Source organism: Podarcis liolepis, assembly GCF_965112155.1.
Source record: "Podarcis liolepis genome assembly, chromosome: 10".
NCBI lineage: Eukaryota > Metazoa > Chordata > Lepidosauria > Squamata > Lacertidae > Podarcis > Podarcis liolepis.
The window spans coordinates 46,373,005-46,397,259 of NC_139562.1; the positions used below are offsets into that span (position 1 = coordinate 46,373,005).

Sequence of the window (24,255 nt, forward strand, 5' to 3'; positions counted from 1 at the left end):
TCGGTGTCAACTTCAGCTTTAATGATGGAATTACAACTTGCTATAACAACTTCAGAGGGAATCATTAAGGCTTCCCTATAAAAAAAAAAATATTCAAAATAAATAGTACAAGTTTGTTTTTTAAAAAAAGAAAACCTTTTTTCAGTGTTTTCCACATCACCCTCCAGTCAGCTACTACCAAAGTCAAAACATAAAACAGTTTGCAATGCATCTTTGACAGATTAAGAACCTGACAAGAAAACAAAATTAAAGCCAACAAAAAACCAAAAAAACCCCTACCTTTGGATCAATGTTGACCTATTCTTTGAAGCTTTGGTTTTTTTAAAAAAAAAACAAAAACAAAACACCTGTAATAACCAGTGTGTTTCGAGACTGCTTGGAATAGAAATTTTGTTATTCCTGCAGTTCATAAAACACACCAAGAGAAGATGTAGGGGTAAGGAAAACACAAAGTTCAAGTAAAAATAATAATAATTAAGATTCACATACTTGTAGATTGTCATTTCTAGACTGAAATACAGTATTTAAATTTCGAGCAACCTGATTAATATTAAAATTCCAAACATCAACTTTTTATGAGTTTCAATATAATTAAGTGACTCCAAAGGCCAGTTTAGAATTCAGCTGCTCCCAGATGCAAGGCATGAGCAAAGAGCTAAGCCAAAATGCACTCCTCTTCCCCAGTTTACCACATCCAAGTTGGGCAGCCATTTTGGAACTGTGCACATGAGAATACGAACACAAACAAGGGTGGGGTTTTCTCCTGACTTGTCAATGGCATTTCTTCCACTGCATATAGGATATTCTGCTTCCTAGCTCTGATGGTGTCCATTCTGAGGCCAAAACGGGGGTGGGAAATGGAGCTTTCTTCCCTTACTCCACTGACTTCTTAACCCAGGAAGACAACCAGAGTGGAAGCAGCAAGCAGGGCCCTCCTGCCGTCACTCCGATCTAGCTTCAAGGCAGGTGAGGCCTTTCTCAACCTGTGGGTCCCCAGAGGTTGAACTACAACTCCCATCATCCCTAGCTAGCAAGGCCAGAGCTCAGGGATGATGGAAGTTGTAGTCCAACATCATCTGGGGATCCACAGGTTGAGAACCGCTGTAAAAAAAAAGCTGCCATTTTGAAACAAAGCAACAGCACTCAGAAATGGGAAAAATAAATGAAAATGCAGTGGAAGGAGCAAAAAAAAGTGAGTGGGGGGGTCACCACCGTTGTTCTTTTTTGCGGGGTGGCGCTACCCCCTGCCCCCCTAATTTTAGCAGAAAGGGCTCAGTGATTAACTTTCAGCTCTGCTCTAGTGAAAAATCTCTTTCTGTGACAATGCTTTATGCAGAAGCCATGTTTGATGCATTTTGCTAAGAGGATTGTGCCACTGTGCGCAAAGTGTACACACTCTGCCAGTTAATGGTGTGTTCCTAGCAGGGTATATACCCTTGCACACAACTGGCCAACATGTGTGCCATAAGAAGCATTTAAATGTTAACACTTCCCTCAACAAAGGGCAAAGGCTTCTGGGTGGCTGGCGCATAGAAGCAGTTAACGCCTAAACCTTTCCGATAATGTGACACATAGCCTTTGTAGAAAAATAATTCCAAAACTGATGTTCAACGCATAACCTGCACCCACTACCCTATGTAACTCTTGATTAGGTCTCTGGTAAAAAACAGTACGACACACACAAAGCACTACAGTATTACACATGAAATAATAATAAAAACTCCAACAAGATATGCCTTTGATTGATACCTAATTCTACTTTTAAGTTATTGCTAACCATTTAATATATCAAGATTGTCTTGGCAAGTCTGAGATTAGAACTTCTCCCTCAAAGCTCAATATTTTGAGGGGAATAAGCAGCCAAAGTTTTAAAAACAATAAAAGGCACACTTATCCAAGAGAACATATGTCTTGGAGTTGCATATAATCCCCACCAGGTGTCAGCAACTGGCAGATATTACTCAGAAATTTCAAAATTAATGCCCAAATAATTCAAAGGGAGGGGAAATGGTTGCTGCTCATAATTCCTTAAATTATATAAATTAAGTCACTCCAAACCAATATCTTTTTTTCCTCTGGGTGGCCGCAAATATAAACTTGAAAGTCTTTTGATACATTTATATAAAGGTTTGAATTGCACACCCATTTCTTTGATTTCATTTACACCTTACATACTTTAGATAAAAATAGTTCTGGGGGGAAATGCAGTTACAGTCAAAACACAAAATTCTTCCTCTTCCAATTATTTACCATGGTTCAGCAGCATACAGAATCCTAGCCAGTTTTTCAAAACTTGTATAGTTTAAACACAGAAACCAAACCAGAGATAGCTCAAGTTTCTCACAGCGCAAAGCTACTTTCCCTCCTTGCCTACTTAATTCAGAAGGATTTTCTTCCTTCCTTGAGTTTTTCAATAAAACCAGGAGAATGGCACTATTTTGCCTCTTTCTACGCAAAGGTACAATTTTTTGTGGTGAGATCAAGGCAACTGCACCTTTCAGCATTGCAACAGTTGTGGATTAATTCCTTAAAAGCTGTTTTTACTCATGAAAACCTCAACCAAGAATCTGAGTGTATTTTAACAGCACATGCAAGACTGTGACTAAAGTGTGTTGCTGGTCACACACAGCCTCCATGCAATCCAGCTTTTACTATATTTAGTAAATTCTCTCTCAATAATAGCATCTGAATATATTAATTTCAGTAATACTAATCAGCACAAACACTCAACCGTCTTTACAACACACTAACCAACTTTTCTCCTGTTCCAACATTCTCACTTCTCTCCTCTCTCACCTTCTTTTCTACTTCCCCTCTACCTTCTCCAGCTCAGACTACTTCAACACCTTCTGCAATAACATTTGGGACACAATTGTTCATCCCTTCTACAAATAAAAATAATACGTATTTCAAAAATATCAGAAGAAAGGTAGTGCAAAAATCAATTTTGGTATCAAATAGTGTGCTAATCCTTATTCTAAACTGAGCTGAGATTTATAATAAAATCTAACTTGCACACCCCTTTAAGTTTTAAAAGCTACAAATTATAATTAAAGCACATAATGTCTCGTGTTTCACGGGGTCTTTGGAAACAGATTCATCATACAATCACAGTTAGCATGATGCAATCTTGAAAAGACTCGTGAAGTATGCACACAACACAGGTCTGCAAATATTGCAAATTCCCTTTGCTGCTACCTGCAAGATGTAAAAGTATGTCAAATTTACAGAACCGCCTCTTTGATAACAAAAAAAGGTCATATGTTTTAATGACACAGGTACTCTTGCTCTTGCTCTGGGGGTTGGCATGCTATGCAATATTTGGTAATTTGTATTTTTCCTGAGTGTTCTTTGGCCCCATTTTAACCTGGTTTCCAGACTCCACCAAGGGCTTCTTCAAGTTTGTCTCTGTATGCTGCATAGCGTCTTTGTAAGATTTGCAGCTGCTCATCTTCTTCCTTGTCCAGTATACGCAAGAAGTTCTGTAGTTCAGGAACACTAAAGGCTTCCCACTGTGGAGGGGAAAGGGGATTACAAAAGCATGTAGATGATTAAAAAAATCTTCTGATACCAGTTAAAATCCAGTCTGTAATTTAAAGAGGTCCTTCTCTGGCCTACAAAAGAGCCTGAGAGTAGTACACTTGACAAACATCAATTGGGAAATAGCCCAAAATCCTGGCAATGGAAAAAAAGTAGGACTTCAAAACCCTCAAAAACCCCTCCAAGCTGTTTGATGCTATAAACAGAGCTGCCAACTTACCAAAAACTCTCCAGTTTCATGCTCACGCAGAACAAAACTCAGCATGTCTGTCCTTGGGCCCGCCACCAACCGCAAATAAAGGGGATGTTCAATTTCTGAGAGCTTGCACATATACACTGAAAAAAGTGTGAGATTAAAAGGGGTGGGGAGTAAATATGCATACAGAATTTCTGCTGAACTAGGACTAGAACTAGATCAACATACACACAAAAGACCCGCCCCCCCCCACCTCAAATGTTGCTGCACAAACTGAGAATTATGAGCAAAGTTCATTACGTGAGGCACAGCAACAATGACAACTGCTAAAGCAGAAAAGGAAACACTAAGCAAAACACCCAAACTTAAACATATTCAGACTACACAAAACTGACAAGTGTATATGCAATCAGTTTCCTGCAACTTGTGGTAAAAAAAACACAACCACTTTATTTTACAGCCAAGACTCAAGTATATCTAAAGGACCACTTTTGCCAGATGAACATTCCTAAGTGTGGGAAAATGATTGCTTGTACATAAGAGCATGAGCAGAGTTCTTATTATTGCAGAGTGATTTTACAGCACGAGATATTGCTAAGAGCATGATGAGCACGTGAACACCTCATGCTAGACTAATGATTGGCTCACGTAGCATAACACTCTCTTTGTCTGTGGGCAAAAGCAAGGTTACATTCCTTTGATTTGGTACTCAAAAGTAACAAATACTTTGTATTACAAATACTTAGTACTTTGTACTAAGTTCGGCATCACCTAAGCACTGGAATGAAATCTTGTTTCTTCTGTTTGGCCTGTGAAGCAATTTAGCATTCAGAGAAGATAGCCTTCTTAGTGGTGGCCCAACAGCAAGGGTAGCAAGAACCGTTTCCAGAGCCTTTTTCAAAAACAAGAACATTTATGCAGTTTCAGAAGGAAGATAAGAAAGGCTGACTCAGTTCTTTATGCCTTTTATGGTTCTGGTTTATGGCTCCCTTGCTTGCTCGTTTAAGAATCTTGTAGCAAATGTATGCAATTTTATTAGACAATATTATTTATGTGCTTTTTCAATTCGTACACCACCTAAACAGAAAAATGGTACTGTATTTTCAAAACATGATACAAGTGCATGTTGTGTTTAGTAGGCCTAGTATTTAGATGTAAACAGGTCGTCTTATACAGTAGTGCAATGAATGTGGCTGGATCTAAACAGTGTTTGGAGTGAATCTATGGGTTGTGTATCTAATGACGATTTTGCCTTAGTAGAAAGCCCTCACCTTTTTGCTGTGACTTCTTATCTACTACAGCCCTCTGCAGTAAAATCCATCAAGCTGAATAAATCTAAGTATTTTCCAACACACACTAGTGCTCCTCAATAGGGCCAGGTGATACTTGGTTTTCAATATTGTGATATATCACCAGCTAAACATTGTGATAAACTGATATATCACAGTGTCTGAAGTAAGGATGGAGTTTTGTAGAGGCATCAGACATGGGCTGGCTTCATGGTTTTTCCCACATTGTGATTTTTGCATAGCGCGCGCGCACACACGTAAGGGTTCACAATATATTGGGAGGTGAGAAATTATGAAACCGCTACCACTAGATGGCAGTGGTTTTCAACCAGTGTGCCATGGCCCCCTGGGGTGCCTTGAATGATGGTCAGGGGTGCCACCAGCAACTCTGTCCCTCCCTCCTTCCTCTGATGCCTTCTTGCATCTCTGCCTCCCCAAGGCTTGCACAGCTTTTTGTTGCAGCAGCCCTGGCTACAAGTTCCACAGGTGAATGGTGCTTCTAGGGCTGGCCAGGGGTTGCTTCCCAGGCCCCTGTGGGGCAGTGGGAGAAGGCACCTCTCTTTTGAGTCAGGGGAGGGGCAGCTCAGAGACCAGGGGTGGCAGCTGCAACTGCGCAGACGACTCCTACGGAGAGAGGAGAGGAGACGAGGCTGAGGGAACACTCCACAAGGGAGTGTGTTCGAAAAGGGCTGAAGGGCTGGCAGCTCTGCAGGCAAGGGGTGACAAAACTGGGCTCCTGAGCCCCACAGGGGTGCTGCAGAAAGAATGTAGTTGGTCAAGGGAGCCGTGGACCCAAAATGGTTGAAACCCTCTGCTAGATGGGACTTCAAACCGGGAAGCCCTCTTCCCCAAGTCTGAAGAGTACAGAGTGACCATATGATCATTCAGAAGATTTAGAAGCATACCTTGATCTTCCTTGTGACAACGTTTATAAAGCGCAAACTTGGCAGGGTTATCAGCCACCATGAACTTCTTGAGCAAAGCTTCAATAACTTCGCGAACAGTGTTAGTGCTGCTGATGTGAAGGGTGTTTGTGTAGCCGTTAGGCAAGCAAAAAGCTGTCTCCGAGTTGTTGTTGACATGCTTCCCGGGACTCGCAGGAGCCCGTACCGTGATGGGTCTGCACAGTTCCATCTGAACTTTGATGAAGCCGGTGTATACTCCGCTGGAGTGCTAGAATACACACAAAAACTATAGGGTTGGTTCTTTCAAAATAACCAGAAGCTCAAGGATCAGATACAGTTCCGTACATCCATTTTTGCTCCCCCCCCCCCCACTTTTCTAATGCTTCCACATCACAATGTCTCAACAAAATCAACATAAAAACCCCAACACAACACAAACGGATGCAGACATAGCTCAGTTGGCTAGAGCACGGTGCTGAGTTTGAGTTGCAAGTTTGATCCCCATGTGGGACAGCTGTATATTCCTGTACTGCAGGGAGTTGGGCTGGAAAATCCTCAGGGTCCCTTCCAATTCTATGATTCTATGATTCTACGATAACATGAAAACCAACTCAGAGGAGCTGGGGGAGACTTATCTGCCATCCTGCCACGTCTGGCAAAAGTCTGGCATATAATTTCTTTCTAAGTCTTTACTAGCCAGCAAGAAAAGGAGCCACCCAGATTTTGTGGGGCAAGCGGATATAAAATGGAATGCAGCCATTGAAAGTCACACTCAACTCTGCTTCCATCATAGATGAAACGTAGAGAAGGCCCCTCCACCAGATGTGAAGGCAGCGTGCTCTTTAGGTAACCTGGGCCCAAGCCTTTTAGGGCAAAGGTGGGGAACTGCCAGGCCGCAGATCAAATTAGTTCCACCAGGTCTTGGAGAGACGCAAATCACAAACATCTTTCCTAGGCTTGATAGCATCTATGATGTCAAGCACAGGGGAATTTCAAGCCACAGCTAAAAGGAAGAAAAACTAGAAGCACACCCCAGATTCCTCCTTTGAATTCATATTGGCAATACAAAAGATCTTCCTCTGTGAGTGAGCTTGCCATGAATGCCGATCAGCTGACTGGAGCCTACAGCAAGGCCTGCTGAGCTCTGCTGCACTACCTATCCTTACACAAAGCAGAGTTTGCTCTCAAAGTATGGCCTGTTTGTTAAATACCTTGATTGTTAAAGGTAAAGGGACCCCTGACCATTAGGTCCAGTCGTGGCCGACTCTGGGGTTGCGGCGCTCATCTCGCTTTATTGGTCGAGAGAGCCGGCGTACAGCTTCTAGGTCATGTGGCCAGCATGACTAAGCCACTTCTGGCGAACCAGAGCAGCGCATGAAAATGCCGTTTACCTTCCCACCGGAGTGGTACCTATTTATCTACTTGTACTTTTGATGTGCTTTCGAACTGCTAGGTTGGCAGGAGCAGGGACCGAGCAACGGGAGCTCACCCCGTCACGGGGATTCGAACTGCCGACCTTCTGATCGGCAAGTCCTAGGCTCTGTGGTTTAACCCACAGCGCCACCTGCGTCTCTACCTTGATTGTTAGGGCCTGTCAAAATGGCCCTGAGAAGGGTAAGGGAGCTCAGGATTTGGCCTGCCAGCCAGATCCCATTCTCTGCCCCTGTTGGAGGGCTTTAAATGGTTAATTTTCAAAACATCGACTTGTGCCCAGAAACAAACTGGCAATGTGCAGCTCTTGCAGAACAGGTCTCACATGATCCCAAGGGCAAGTACCCACTAGCATCCTTGCTCCTGCATCCTAAATCAACTGGAACTTTTGAAGATCCTTCAGAGGTAGTCCCATGACACTGCTGGATTTAACTAAGGCATATGCTGAATTTGCCTGTTTTCATTTTCCTCTCTTTGACTGCAAACCAATAAGGTAGCACCATTCTGCTATATAGTGTTTAGGAGTATTTTAAGTACAAATACACAGAATGTGAAAAAAATGAAATAAGTAATATATGATAATAAGTATTTTTTGTCCAAGCCCATATACTCAAAGCATACAGTAGTGATTTGATGTTGCCGCCATGCACCCCTTTAAACTACCAAAACTAAATAAAAAAAAAAACTTTACACAAAGTCTTACCAATGTCATCTTTAGCTTGTCAGTGACATCTGAATTGTACGTCTGGACTTTTTCATTGATTGCTTCTTTGGTAAGATACGTGTGAGCTTCTCGCTCTTTCTGAACATCCTAAAGCAAAAGAGATTTGACAGTTTTAAAGATACCAAAAATATATACTGTATACTACTACTTAGTATTTATTGAGCATTTCTAGCTACTGAACTAGAGGTTTTAAAAACGAGAGCTGATGTACAAAAGTTTTAATGCAAATGTATGTGTTCCATATTAGGTCACATATCTACCATGCATTTAAAGCACTATTGTGTCACTGGAGTCATAGAGAATTGTTGGAAGTGGTAGTTTCTGATGGGTGCTGGGACATCTATGAGATCAGTAGACTACAGTTCCCATAACTGTCCGTGGCTCTTAAAGTGGTATAGTAGCGCTTTGAAGGTCTGGTGTGGATGCGACTGTCACATTCCACACACGACCAATGTATATAGTGGAATCAACCTTTAGCTTTCAATGAATGGCTTAGGAGCAGGCAGCAAGTGTAATCGGACTGATGCCCTTATGCTCACAAAAGGACCATGTAGTAGGCATTCTGCAGATTCCTTCACTCCCCTGAATTCCCTAGCATCCCTGAAAATCAGCTCCTGAGATTTCCTGCAGAGAGAAATCAGCAAAATATGCCTCCCTTGCTAGTTGGTTAAAAGGAAGCATCCAAATGGACACCAATGGATTCCTACCCAGAGAGTGGAGGAACAAGTCACTCACATATCTAATCATCATGTTTCCATGTTGTCTTGACTCCCTACCAGACTAGAAAGTGAATTAATGGGCTTTGGACAAGATGCAGAAATGGTAAGGGGAGATTCTTCTGTCTCACCCAAAGAAATCTGAAATCAATGTACTGCAATATTCACATTGCAGAATACAAAGCACCAGCAAAAGTGGTGCACTTAAGAGAACCACTTTGAAACAAAGCATGCCCAAATGCAATTGTGTTCACTTGTCCACTATTTGAATGCAAAAAAAAATATTATTGCTGGGGTATCTTATTTCATGATTCGTCTCTCCAAAGCCATGCAGAGTTTGAGCATGTAGCGACTGATTTACTTTGAATCATTTAACGTTGGGTGACAGCTGTTAGGCAGAGAGCTAATGTGGTACAGAAGTAACTGGAAATTGTGGGGCAGGGAGAAGAAGAGACAGAATTCCTAATGCCCAGTTCTAATCCCCGTTTAGCTATAAAGCTCACAGGGTGAGCAAACCTGCTCAAACTTGGCGTGAGAGTAAAATGCCCCTAAGCTCTTTGGACACAAACTGAAAACGTTTAAAAAATGGTTCTCAAGGAATTGACAGGGGGGGGGGACCTTTAACAGACAAGCACCCCAACTGAACCATTCTTGAAATGAAGATTAATCCTTAAACGAGGAAGGGTATATTTTCCTCACCCCAATTTGACCATGGCCAGCTAATAACCAAAAAGCAATGTGAAGAGCTACTATTTACATGGGGGGGGCAGTTTAGCCCTTAATAGATTTCCATTGGTTAGTTTTAACCTTGTTGTAAAAAAAATAAGTTGTTCTCCCAAAACAGCTTTCTCCAGGTGGCATATTGATTTTTACAGTCCAATACAAATATGTTCCTTAAGTGCAGGATATCTTTCAAAGGGCATTTGCTCTCAACCCATATGGAAAACTGGTGCTATTAATACTCTTCCATTATTTGCACGAACACGCCATATATAGCCTGAAATTATTGCAGCTCTCAACTTTAGTGAACTGAAACCTCTATTTAATTGCCTTCACTTGAAAGTCGTCTCGTCAGGCGTATCTAACACAGGATCAAAATACTCAGAACATACCCAGGAATGGTTACTAGGCCTTTGCTCCCTCAGACAGAAAGTTTACACTTAAGCTGCTGGGTGTGTATCAAGACCCTATCAAAGAATCATAGAATTGTGGAGGATCATCTAGTCCAAACCCCAGCAATGGAGGAACATGCAGCTGTCCTATACAGGGATCAAACCTGCAACCTTGGCATGCTCTAACCAACTGAGCAGGTGGATCTAAAAAGCATTAAAAGCTAAAGGGGCCCCTGACCATTAGGTCCAGTCGTGGCCAACTCTGGGGTTGCGGCGCTCATCTCACTTTATTGGCCGAGGGAGCCAGCATACAGCTTCCGGGTCATGTGGCCAGCATGACTAAGCCGCTTCTGGCGAACCAGAGCAGCGCATGGAAACGCTGTTTATCTTCCCGCCGGAGCGGTACCTATTTATCTACTTGCACTTTGATGTGCTTTTGAACTGCTAGGTTGGCAGGAGCAGAGACCAAACAACGGGAGCTCACCCCGTCACGGGGATTCGAACCGCCAACCTTCTGATCAGCAAGTCCTAGGCTCTGTGGTTTAACCCACAGGGCCACCCGCGTCCCCCCCAAAAAAAGCATTAGGGACATGAAATTATGAGAATACCAAAAGCTCTGATTATCCAGCAATTGATGAATAAGGGTGTTAACATACTCTCAAAGCTTTCACCACTATAAATATCATATGTGGGCATATCTTCGGCAACCCTGACCATCTTTTGCCTGACATCTTTAGAAGATAAAAAGGGGATAAAGCTAAGGTGACTTCTAACAGCATAAATCAATCAGTATGTTTCTATTAAACATACACTACAACTGGGCGATATATCGATATATATAATCCATAACCAGTTTGAAGTCTGTATTGAGATATCGGTTTCATGATTTTTAACCTGGCAATATATTGTGAATATGCGTGTGCATGTCCCATACAAAAATAAAAACGTGGGAAAGCCAAATAAGCCAGCCAATGCTCTCAATTCCTGCAGCCCCTGTTAACTCTGGTGGCTCAGTTGTCCCCTGCCTCCTGCAGGGAGCAGCGAATCACAAGAGCAGGCGCCAGCAAAAATCACAACGTGGGGAAAAATGTGAAGCCAGACCATGCCTGATGCTTCTACAAACATCCATCCATATTTCAGACATTGCGATACAGTGGTACCTCGGGTTAAGTACTTAATTTGTTCCAGAGGTCCGTTCTTAACCTGAAACTGTTCTTAACCTGAAGCACCACTTTAGCTAATGGGGCCTCCCGCTGCCGCCGCGCTGCCAGAGCACAATTTCTGTTCTCATCCTGAAGCAAAGTTCTTAACCTGAAGCACTATTCCTGAAGCGTATGTAACCCGAGGTGCCACTGTATAGTGGTATTTCACAATGTTTAGCTGGTGATATATCACAATGTTGAAAACCAGGTATCCCCCAGCCCTACCATGCACGCACACACGAGTGCACGCACACACGTCAGTTATCAAAACCTGTTTATGTGCAAGCTAGTTTTGTGACCCTGTGGGAAGGCCAGTCGGCTGCTATTGCTCCTTCTTTCGTGCAAACTAGCATGCAAGTTTCTGCTACTGCAGAAAACCAAACCATAAAAAGAGCCAAAAATATAACACAATTTATTTGTGTGTGCCTGTGTATGTGAGAGAGAGTAGGAATACGAGAGACTTATATGTACTTGCGATACTAAAGTAACTGATCACGTTTATCATGCTCTCACTCCAAAACCACAAGTTCTGCCATACCCTATATGGTTGTGCTTTAACTGCTGGCACACAACCCAGTTCTAAACAGAGTAGGTTGTTTAAAGTTTGAAGCTGCAAGAATAGCATTTAGATTCCTGGCACTTGATTTACAGCAAAAGGCACAGCAGGTTACCCATCCATTTACAATGGAATAAAGGGTTTTGTTTTGATGAAATATACTTTTCATACAGGCCCATGTGACCTTGTGTCAGTTTGTAAAAAGAATGAGAAAACTTGGAACTTGGTATGTAAAGAAATAATTTACGAGAACTCTGAAACTGTTTTCATCACATTTTACTAAGATTCAGGGTAGCAGACATTTTAAGATAGCGGTGTCTGAGAGAGACCTGCCCCCCCCCCCAACGAAGCAATGAACCCCCCAACACTATCCACTAAACCACATTGGCTGAGGTGCAGCACAACACTTGAGACTTTCACAAGGATGTTTACTGACTTGGTACATTCACATCCTGCTTTTTTACCAGAGTCCTCAAAGCAGCTAACATTTATGAAGTACAGAAGATACACCAGGAGCCAAATGCTCACAAAACAGAATAGCCAACATCTTTCCTTCCCATCACGGGAAGAGAGGAGATCCAGTCTGGCTGCAGCAGGCCCAGATGTCCTTCTATGTTTTTCAATGAGACACCCTACTAACACTTCCATAGCACACTAATAGGGCTGGGTGATATATGCATACAGAATATTGTCTGAAGTCCATATAGTTTCATAGTTTTTGACCTAGCCATATAAATCATGGGGGGTGCGCACAATGCAGGAAAAATTGTGAAGTCAGCCAATGCCTCCACATAGCTCCACCCTTATTTCAGACATCGTGATATATCGACATATCAAGATGTTTAAGCTGGAGATATATCGCGACACTGAAAACCAGGTATCACCCAGCCCTGCACACTCACCTATTGCTTACAAAACCATACATGGCGCATCTCTAAGCAAGAACATCAACTTCCCCTCTTGAGAGTCCCATGTTTCCTCAGACTACCACCCTGAAAACATCGGTGCTCATCTGAAACAATCCCTGTGATCATGCACAGATCCTGATACAAGCTTTTCTTCTCTGCATACCGTTGTTATGCAACTATGACAATGTCAACATGCTCTAAGTTGTACTCTACAGTGGTACCTCTGGTTACGTACTTAATTCGTTCCGGAGGTCCGTTCTTAACCTGAAACTGTTCTTAACCTGAAGGACCACTTTAGCTAATGGGGCCTCCGGCTGCCGCCGCACAATTTCGGTTCTCATCCTGAAGCAAAGTTCTTAACCGGAGGTACTATTTCTGGGTTAGCAGAGTCTGTAACCTGAAGCGTATGTAACCTGAAGCATATGTAACCCGAGGTACAGTGGTGCCCCGCAAGACGAACGCCTCGCAAGACGGAAAACCCGCTAGACGAAAGGGTTTTCCGTTTTGCAGGCGCTTCGCAAAACGAATTTCCCTATGGGGTTGCTTCGCAAGACGAAAAAATCTTGCGCGTCCCCGCAGGTTTTTTTCCGCTCCCCCCCTTTTCCTAAGCCGCCTATCAGCTGTTCCGCTGAAAAAGCTGCTTAACAGCTGATCAGGGAAAGCCGCTAGACCGCTGTAGCGCTAATCAATGGGCTTGCTTCGCAAGACGAAAAAACCGCTAGACGACGAGAATCGCGGAACGGATTCTTTTCGTCTTGCGAAGCACCACTGTACCACTGTATTTTCTTTTTTAGCTTGTACAGTGGTACCTCAGGTTACATACACTTCAGGTTACATACACTTCAGGTTACAGACTCCGCTAACCCAGAAATAGTACCTTGGGTTAAGAACTTTGCTTCAGGATGAGAACAAAAATTGTGCTCCGGCGGTGCGGCAGCAGCAGAAGGCCCCATTAGCTAAAGTGGTGCTTCAGGTTAAATACGGTTTCAGGTTAAGAACGGACCTCTAGAACGAATTAAGTACTTATCCCGAGGTACCACTGTATTTTGGAAAATACAAAAGGGGCTGAAAAACGCTACCTCTGCTCAAGTCATCGTGCACAGTGAGAATAATGCACCAATCCTGAGCTGAAATCACTGTGTGTGATTCCTGCCTCATTTACCTGGGATTCTGATTTCCAGTAATCTTCTCCCTGTATCTGCTCTGGTACCAACCATGTGGTGTCTGGGTCCCCCCCCCCAAGGGCTGCATTACTTAGCCCCCGCCTTGCTGCCAATCTTGGGGTCCCTTTGCAATGCAGGGAGGATTAGAAATACTTTTAAATAAATTGTGGGGGGGGTTAAAATATCAGCTTTAAATAGTATTTACAGGCACCAGCAGGAATGAAACCTGCGTTGCCAAATAAGCAGCAATTGGATGCATTTAACTCACCTTGAACGAAAAATGATGCTCTTTGGACTGCACTGGGAGAAAAACAAAACCACACATGTGCGTGCACACACATTGCTTTTTGGACGCAAGCCACTGGATCAGATTGTAAATAAACAAGTTATTCTACTAGCTCCGGAAAGAGGCCATCAGGAAGCACAGCGAGAGTGGCTTTGTTCTTAAGAGTGCAGGGAATAATGTGCGTTGACTTTGTAATTCAAGGTTCAAACACTTTCTTCCTTTTTGAACAGCAGCTTCCCTGTTTGTAAGCTCAGGAAATCACAGTCACAGGGACATTTGCTGCTCCACCCATCCTTTAAGACAATTTTTTTAGATTTCAAGGTAAAAATGCCATAAAGCTCACAATAGCACAACACTATTCTGCCCTGAGTGGAATAATAAAAGAAGTCTTTTTTTAAAAAAACCACCACCACCCAGTAACCATTTATCAAGATTTAATAAAACAAGAATATTCTTTCCACCAATCAAAATAATCAGTTCTCAACAATATATCTAGATATACTGGTTTAAAGCACAGTGGAGTTTTTAATTTCTTTCTGTTATTATCTTTCCTTTGTGTCTTCTCACTATTTTTTTTTCTAAACCATAGGTGCTACTGCTCTTTTAGAAAGAATTTCAAATTAGATGTCAGCAACTTAGGTAGCAATCCTATGCACGAAAAGCCGGTGCAAATTTTCACCAGATCCTAACCTGCTGCTCTGCCTAAGCCTGGCAGGGAGAAAATTAGCTTTTAAAATACAGTGGTACCTCTACTCACGCGTACCTCTGGTTACAGATCCTTCGGGATACACACGCGGCAAACCCGGAAGTATTTTTACAGGTTCACCACACGCGCATGCGCAGAACCGCTCTACTGCACTGTGCACATGCACAGAACCGCTCTACCATGCTGTGCGCATGCGCAGAACAGGCACCTCCGGTTGTGAAAACCTCGGGATCCGACTAGAGCTCCAGAATGGATCCTGTCTGCAACTGGAGGTACTACTGTAGTGTTATATGCCATATCTTCAGGTCACATGACTTAGGCTTAGCATCCAGCCTAAGTCCCTCCCTCTGGTCCCTCCCTGGAGACTTACCCTTGTCTCAGCTCAGCTGGCTGAGCCCCAGGTGAGATAGTTCTGTTCCATCTGATCTAGCATTCCATTGCATACATTGCCACTAGTGAAAGCTTTTGCACTAGGAAGTTCAATCTGATAATTGTGGTTAATTCCAACACAGCATTAACATTTTCTCTCTACCGGCCATGGATCTTGACTCTGTACCTTGAGAGTGTTCCATTTTTAGCAAACAATTCTGAGCATGTCAGGAAGTGTGTGACCATTCTTAGCTGATCAGCTGAGAATTCCATTCATCCAGCCTTGTGTGCTCACTTTGTATTATTCAACAGCACCTCAAAATCATAATGTGATTTCAAAAATACAGTGGTACCTCAGGTTACATACGCTTCAGGTTACATACGCTTCAGGTTACACACTCCGCTAACCTGGAAATAGTGCTTCAGGATAAGAACAGAAATCGTGCAGTGGCAGCGCGGCGGCAGCAGGAGGCCCCATTACCTAAAGTGGTGCTTGAGGTTAAGAACAGCTTCAGGTTAAGTACGGACCTCCGGAACGAATTGAGTACTTAACCCGAGGTACCACTGTATAACCTACTGAGAAATCAGGATAAAAAGTATGCTGTTGGAATTTTAAGGTCTTGGGACAGAAGTATCCAGAAAAAATTACACACAACTCTTTTTTATACCACCAAGGACTATTGATTAATTTCCACATTCAGTTTATCCATCTCAAGGGAGGGGAACCCATGTAGAAGTTCACATTCACTCCTTCAATGGTAACACAAGAAGGTTGTTCTATACCAGGCATAGGCAAACTCAGCCCTCCAGATGTTTTGGGACTTCAACTCCCATCATCCCTGACCACTGGTCCTGTTAGCTAGGAATGATGGGAGTTGTAATCCCAAAACATCTGGAGGGTTGAGTTTGCCTATGCCTGTTTTATACTATTACCAAACACAATGCCATCCTTCTGTCTCATCACCAACACCCCCTAAACTAACCTTCCACTACCAGGTACTCTCCAGATGTATCAATTCAAGAATCTTGGACCAATGACCATGCCAGTGTTTGAAATTAGTCAAGTGCCAAGCACATTTTGCACCTGGCTATCAATCACTTGCAACCAAGTAAAGATACCTGCGCGCCAGGATCGACCCTGACATCTTCCACTCTGCAGTTTTAAACTAAAATCTTAGGCACAGTACTTCGCCCAGAGCTCAGAAACCGCTAGCACTAATGAAATTCCCTGTTGCAAAATGTGCTTAGATTAGAACAATGGGCGTTTTGAACCCTGCACTTGCCTATTGATAATGGAGCAATCCCACTGATAACATTATTTCTGAGCAGTAAAACATCTTCAGATTTAGTTGTACTATTAGGTTCTAATACACACCAGGGATCACAACTTTAAAAGAGCAGATATACCGGTACAATCAGAAAAGGGATTGTGTATAGAGAAAAAAATGCATTTTTTATCAAAACATAGAAAAAGTGCTGCAAGAGCAAATGGAATGTAAACAGTATTCTGCCAAGCTTAAAACAATTACGGTACTGTGGATATCTCGGAGTGGAAATATGTAGAAGCGCTAGTGATAGTAATTTTAGCACTTATACCAACAGCAAGCATACAAAGTTATTCTCCTGGAAACTTTCCCAGCAGTCTAGAGTTCATTCTACATTTTAGCAAAAAAATACTTTAAAAAAAAACCTTGCTAATGAATAATAATAATAATAATCATGTTGATCAACAGCAACTTGACAAAATCCCAGTCCAAATCCTGATGAGAGTCTGTCCCTAAAATTTACTTAGCTTCTTCTACTAAAAAGGTACCACTTTGCTAACTACGACTATTGTAGTCATTTTTTTAAAAAAAGCAACCTCTTTCAATGCAGCTTTAATCCAATGTGAGTCACTCATTTCTTATTTAGAAAAATGAACTTGCCTTCTCTATTTGGCTTCAAGTAAGAGTATTTTCCATAATCCTTAATTACAAATAATGGCAAGTGCCATCCTATTTTTAGATCCTGTTCTTCCAATACACGTATTAGAGACATTACTTTGAAAAATGAAACAGGAGTTTGAAGCAGAAATTTCCACAGAGCAATAGATTACCTTTTTTTTAATTTTATCTTAATATGGTTTGCTTTATCCATCCCGAAATGATACTGCAGTGTCTTTCTGTAGACAAAAATTGTGAACTGCAGAACTCAGGGTGTGTGTGTGTTTGTGTGTGTGCGCGTGCACACACAACACACACACACACTTTTAGGAACAGAACCAACCCCCCCCCCCCCCGCACTATAAGTATAACCATTTAAAACTGATTGATAACATACAGGAGCTCTAAAATGTATTATTTGTATAATTCCACTTCAAAAAAGGAAATTATTACTACTACCCCCACAGGCCAAGTCAAGATCCACAACTGTCACACAACTAGTTCTGCATGTATACAGAGTGTTGGAGCTTTTGTTTCTCAATACAAAAAGAACCCCAGGCAGCGTTGCAAACTCAGACATTCTCAACAGCAGTTTTGTGATATGGTGCAGCGATCTGCCATTCCAAGTCAACAACTGCATGTGGAACCTCAAATTAGTTCTTCACATGCCTGAATTCCAAAATCTCTGATTAGCAGCTTTTTAAAGACACCGGCATTCTATTTTAATTGTCTGAACAAATCAAGGTGTTAAGAACATAAGATCTCTGCTGGATCTTATAGGCCAAAGGCCTATTCTAGCCCAGGAACCTGTTCTCACCATGGCCAACCAGATGCCCACAAACAGAACACATGATTCCCAGCAACTTGGTACTTAGAGGCATGCCGCCTTGCCAGTAGAGGTGCCTGGTGTAACTGTCTATTCATATGCAGTGCAATGAGCTCCACTGGGATACCAAAACTTTCGTGATCTTATCTGAAACCCGGATTCAAATGGAGCTAAGAAAGATGAAAAAACCTGCAGTGCAATCAATTGTCACAGTGAAAAATCCACAACAGAAATGAGGTACTCAAGCTAAGATATGGTTACGTAACAGCAGTGGGAGGCTCCGGGGCCAAATTTGGGCCCTTGAAGAGAAATTATCAGTTAAAAACCCCATAGGTGTAGCCCATGGGCCTTAGGTTGTCTACCCCTGGCCAAGATGCTATGCTTAAATATTTAAGCTTTTGCACCGCAACTGTGCTGGGCCAGAGGGTTAACCCGAGCAACGCGGTCCAGGTCTGGTCCCGAATCCAAGGATTCCACAAGGAGTCAGTCTAACAGGCCAAGGCAGGAAACCAGGCCAGGTCAGGCACAGGGTGACAGGCAGGTTCCAGCAAGCAGCAATGTTGCTCCCACAACCTGGGGTGGGGTCCGGCAGCCTTTTATCTCTGACAGGGTAATGGCCAGTCCTGATCCCCCGGTTACTCACCTCTCTGTCTCGCCAGAAGGCGGGCACTCTTCCTGCAAGTACTCAGGTCTCTCCTTCTCTCAGACCTGAGTCTCTGTAGCTCAGGAGATGTCGGTGGGTTACTAGACCCAGAGGCTGCCTCAGCCTCTCCTGACCAACTTGTAGTGGAGCAGCTGCATGTGATTGCCCAGCAGAGGGAAACAAGGTAATCCCCGCATCTGGAGCCAGGGCAGGCTCAGGCCCCTGACTCGGCCCAGCTGCTGCCTGTTGCAGGGGAACCTGTGCAGACTCAGACTCTTCAGAATCAGGCCCCAGACTCGGTTCAGATGCCGCCTGAGGCAGAGGATCTGATGCGGACTGAGACTCCTCCAGTTCCGAGTCTGAGCCCGAGCCCGAGCCCCAGGCCATCAAAGCAACCAACTCCCCAAAGGGCTACACACAATGCAATACCGCACTAAATGTCCATGCCAGGAAATCTGACACAATTCTTGGACAAAGATGCAATTTCAATTAGTAAAAACACCCATAACTTGGACAAACACACTGCGTTACTTCAACTGTGGGATACCATATTATTAACTGTATATACACACAGTATATAAGGATAGCATGTTGAGATGCTGAAAGCATAAAGCCCAAACGCATGTGAAATGGGAGCATAGTCATTATGACATCATTCCTACACGCAAGACACAGATAGCCTCTCTTTTATTTGGTCAAATCTGAAAAATATACCAGTCTCAAGCTGCCTTAAATTGAGAATTATCTTTGTTTTAACTTCAGAAGACCAAGAGAAGGAAAGAGGGAGATGCCTCAGGAAATAAAACAGAAGGAAACATGCCAACCATATGCAGTGCCAACTCTGCAAGTACAACTAAAGTGCTAGCAGATGGGTGGAGAGACTTATATTTGCTGCTTCCTTTGACCTCATTGCCCATGTGCCCCTCCCCTTCTCCAAAGGGAAAATGCAGGCACGCAAACTGCAGGAGCAAGGCATGCTTGCTTATTTACTAAGAACAAACGAGCCCCTACAACTCCCTGCCTTCTGTGTACCTTAAGCAATACAAAAACAATTCATTGTATGTACTCAAAACAAGGCGATTATTTTTTTTCATGAAACTAACAATCCACAACCTAAGTTTGCTGCTGCTGCTGCTGCTGCTGGCCTGGGTAAGTGAGGAGCTCAGAGCCTATTTTGACTCAAAGGTCTTTTCACTTGGCAACATGCTCAGAATGATTCAATGTGCGCTGCTGCCACTGTTCACCCTAGATGCCCCCTGCCAATCCCCCTTCAACAGATTTTGCACTGGTGTGTTGAACATGACCTATTATGTGACTGGCTCACTAGGTATGGATCAAGTAGCCATACACCTGATCGGGTGAGAACAAACCAAGTCTTTAATTATAAACGCTAGTTACCAAACCAATGCAAAGGTGTGTGCTTTTGTAAGTAGCTTTCAAATCTAATGAGGGCATAGATGACATACTTTGGGTTACTTCACAAATACACAAGTGCCAATCCAGAGTTCAGCCCTGGATCAATCAGACTTCTACACTTTACACATTTCTGCTTTCTTTCTCCCCTTGCACACACTTAAAAAAAAAACCCATGGAAAGCCCTTTGCCATTACACCCAAACCCACAAGTTGTGGTTTCCACAATCCCCATCAAGCTGTGGTTTGAGGGGATGCACAATTCACAGCTTGTTGATTTGTATGCGAGACGACCTATGATTTCTATGAAAGCAAAAGTAGCTAACTGAAACAGAGCCTGTAACAGGAAGGAGAGGCAATACACAAGCAATTCCAACCATAGTCTTGACCTTTACCAGGAAACTCATCAGCTTTCTAAATGAGGAAATCAATAGAAAAAAACTTTAATGTCGACAAAAAACTCCACTCCAGATTTTCAGGAACTGAACCTCAAATGCAAGGTAACAGGTTTCCCAGTACCCTGCAGCATTATTTCAGAAATGCAGCAACCCTCAAATATTTGTTCTAGAATCAGTGTTAGGAAATAGTGTGGTTTAGAGGTTGAAATGTTGGGTTAGGACCTGGAAAGCCAGGTTTCAAAACCCCACCCAGCCATGAAGCAACTGGGTGAACTTGGTGACCAGTTACCATCACTTAGGCCTAACCTACCGACCTTACAGGGTAGTTGTGAGGATAAAATGGGGAAGAGGAGAACGGAAACAATGTATGCTCCCTTAAGCTCCACAGAGGAATAATAATAATAATAATAATAATAATAATAATAATAATAATAATAATACAGTGGTACCTCGGGTTAAGTACTTAATTCGTTCCGGAGGTCCGTTCTTAACCTGAAACTGTTCTTAACCTGAAGCACCACTTTAGCTAATGGGGCCTCCTGCTGCCGCCGCGATGCCAGAGCACGATTTCTGTTCTCATCCTGAAGCAAAGTTCTTAACCTGAGGTAATATTTCTGGGTTAGCGAAGTCTGTAACCTGAAGCGTATGTAACCTGAAGCGTATGTAACCCGAGGTACCACTGTAATAATAATAATAATAATAATAATAATAATAATAATTTATTATTTATACCCTGCCCATCTGGCTGGGTTTCCCAGCCACTCTGGGCAGCTCCCAACTGAATATTAAAAACACAGTACAGCATTAAACATTAAAAAACTTCCCGAAACAAAAAAGAGGGGTTATAAAAGTACAGTGGTACCTCAGGTTTCATATGCTTCAGGTTACATACAGTTCAGGTTATCGACTCCGCTAACCAGAAATAGTGCTTCAGGTTAAGAACTTTGCTTCAGGATGAAAACAGAAATCGGGCTCCGGCAGCGTGGCAGCAGCAGGAGGCCCCATTAGCTAAAGTGGTGCTTCAGGTTAAGAACAGTTTCAGGTTAAGTACAGACCTCCGGAACAAATTACCCTATTTTTCGCTCTATAACACGCACCAGACCATAACACGCATGTAGTTTTTAGAGGAGGAAAACAAGAAAAAAAATATTCTAAACGAAATAGTGGATATGTGATTTTTGTGGTTCATGCTGTGACCACAGACATGTGATCTGACAGTGAGTTTGGAGTAGTCCAATGCAAAAATCCTGAGGATCCATGCTTTGTAACCACGGAGGAGGGAAGGAAGGGGAACCATGGATCCTCTGCTCACGACTGCAGCAGATTCCCCCGCCACCCGCAGGCATTCGCTCCATAACACGCACAGACATTTCCCCTTCCTTTCTAGGAGGAAAAATGTGAGTGTTATGGAGCAAAAAATACGGTAAGTACTTAACCTGAGGTACCACTGTAATGAGGAAGCAGACGGTTCCACTGGTTTCAACATATTTAAGGATAAGTATTATACTCATAAGGGATGTGGGTGGCGCTGTGGTCTAAACCACAGAGCCTCTTGGGCTTGCCGATCAGAAGGTCGACGGTTCGTATCCCTGCGACGGGGTGAGCTCCCGTTGCTCGGTCCCTCCTCCTGCCAACCTAGCAGTTCGAAAGCACGTCAAAGTGCAAGTAGATAAATAGCCACTGCTCCAGTGGGAAGGTAAACGGCATTCCCGTGCGCTGCTCTGGTTCACCAGAAGCGGCTTAGTCATGCTGGCCACATGACCCGGAAGCTGTATGCCGGCTCCCTCGGCCAATAAAGCGAGATGAACGCCGCAACCCCAGAGTCGTCTGCAACTGGACCTAACGCTCAGGGGTCCCTTTACCTTTACTATGCCCATAGATTCTAAGTTAATCAGTTTATTAAACCCCAGTTCCTGACCACATAAACAATCTGTGCCAAATTCTAACGGTAGGGCTTAATAGATATTTATAAAGCAGTTTTGCAAGAGCTCAGAGCACTTCCAATATGGTATCACACTAAAGATAGGACACTAATCTCCTTATCACTCAGGTCAGGCACCAAAGAAAGTATAGAATATCAGCATAGCTCACTCTGAAATGCTCACTCTGTCATTTTGGTGGCCTAGGTCTTTTAGATCCTAAATGCTACATATGGGTTTAATCTGTTTTATAGTACAGTATTTTCTGTTCCTAGTATTTCACATTGTTTTATGTGGTCTTCATGTTTATTCTTGTTATTGTTTTTACTTTTTCTACCACATTAGACAGTCAAGAGAGGCTTCTAACCTGAGAAGTATAATATACAGAAACCAAAATCCTCAGCTTTGAAGATTTTATAACAAACCACACAATACTAAAGGCCACTGTACTTTCTCTGCATGATTAGTGGAGTATCAACATGTTTTAGTCAAAGTGGGAGTTCCAGCGATTGACACAGAACTCTCTCCCACAGGTGCATCAAATGCCAAGTTTAGAGGAATAGGAAAAGATCAGCTTAGTGCACAATTCTTTAAAAGAGAAATAATCTTTGGTAAAATCCACTTTGTCCCTCTCATATTTCTACTTGTTTCACCAGAATTCTGTGTTGCTAGTTCACAAAGCTTACACACCCATAGACTCCTTGTTCTTCCGCTGTGTCTCTGCCCCTGATCTTTCTTTCCTCCAACTTGGGCACCCTCAACAACACCTGTTGTCCTCTTCGGTGATTCTACCCATTGTAGCCCAAAGTTTGTCTTATGCCTGGAGCTTCCTACAAGGAAATCTGCTTGGTGCCACTTTTCTCTTCCAAATCACAGCTCACAGCCTGCTCTTGTCTTCAAAACCTTAGCCTTAATTCTTTAGTCCTCATCCCCAGCAGAAATGAACCCCATAATTGCAATTGCTAGCATTCATCCTCAGCTATTCTTCCTCTTTGCTTTTTCTGCACTGCATTGCTTTGTTACCCTTGCTTCTTCCTATCAACCTCCTAACTTTCTTTCTGTCCTCTAGGGTAAATTCAGAATGTGAGCTACTTCGGAGGATGGACCACTCTTGCTTATGTTACTCTATAGAACACTATGTACACTCAGGACACATACAACTTAAATGCAGTGTGTTGCTCATACTCCTTATCTGCCTATTCCTGCCTACTTTTTAATCACTGACTGTGTTTCTGAATCAGTGCCAGGAGTGGAGGCTGAACACTGCCCTGTTGACATCATTAAGGACTGCTGCAACATGTTGCCTGCAGCCATCTCCTAGCAACTATTAAGAGTCCCTAAATATTGAAAACCACTTGGGAATAGCCAAAGCCAATCTACATACTGACATGACAAGGTTATCCTTACCTTAGGATGTATAAAGCCCAGGAATTAATACTAGCTGAATTCTTAACCGCTGCTGTCACCCTGATCCTCTCTGAAACTGCTGTTTCAAAACTTTAACACAAAGTTTGGCAGAACCTTATTCCATTATCATTCCACTATGCAAAAGCTCTGGCACCCTGAGAGTCAGATGGCAACCCTGCAATTCTAACAAGATCACAGCCAACTCAGCTTAGTTTAACAGCTTTAAGAAATTAATAGCAAAATATTAATGTCTACAGTATTAACAGAATATCAAAGCATCTAGAATACCACATTGTCACCATTGCATTTTAAATCATGACATGCATTCTTGAAATTATTTTGAGAAGGAGAAAAAAATAGCCTGCACATGATGACGCTATAAAGAACCCTTGAGTTTATGATGTCCAAATTTAAATGCAACATTGAGGTATGAGAAGCACTTGCTCATGCAGGTGATCCACACAACTGACTTGTGTTTTAAAAAATGTACTATTTTCCCAACACGTTTAGACTAGTGTGCTAGCATCATATTTGTAAAACACTCCATGCATGGAGTTTTGGGTAAAAGTCTTTTAAATGCTTTGGTTAGCTGAAGGCCTTTTACATGTAAATTCCCATTTAAATA

At 42.7% G+C, this 24,255-nt stretch overlaps 1 protein-coding gene across 4 annotated transcripts in view; it reads right to left on the bottom strand.

Moving 5' to 3' along the window:
- Nucleotides 1–24,255, bottom strand: part of RASSF3 (Ras association domain family member 3) — a 56,550-nt gene continuing 32,295 nt past the window's right edge. For 3 of the 4 annotated variants that reach the window (XM_083463756.1, XM_083463757.1, XM_083463758.1), the window contains 4 exons: nucleotides 8,065–8,172; nucleotides 5,931–6,198; nucleotides 3,761–3,876; nucleotides 1–3,512 (listed from right to left, as the gene is read on the bottom strand). In XM_083463756.1, coding sequence (XP_083319882.1) covers nucleotides 3,363–3,512; nucleotides 3,761–3,876; nucleotides 5,931–6,198; nucleotides 8,065–8,172 — 642 coding nt within the window. In that variant the 3' untranslated portion in view covers nucleotides 1–3,362. The remainder of the gene's footprint in view (nucleotides 3,513–3,760; nucleotides 3,877–5,930; nucleotides 6,199–8,064; nucleotides 8,173–24,255) is intronic. The other variant, XR_014516617.1, reaches the window with a different exon arrangement.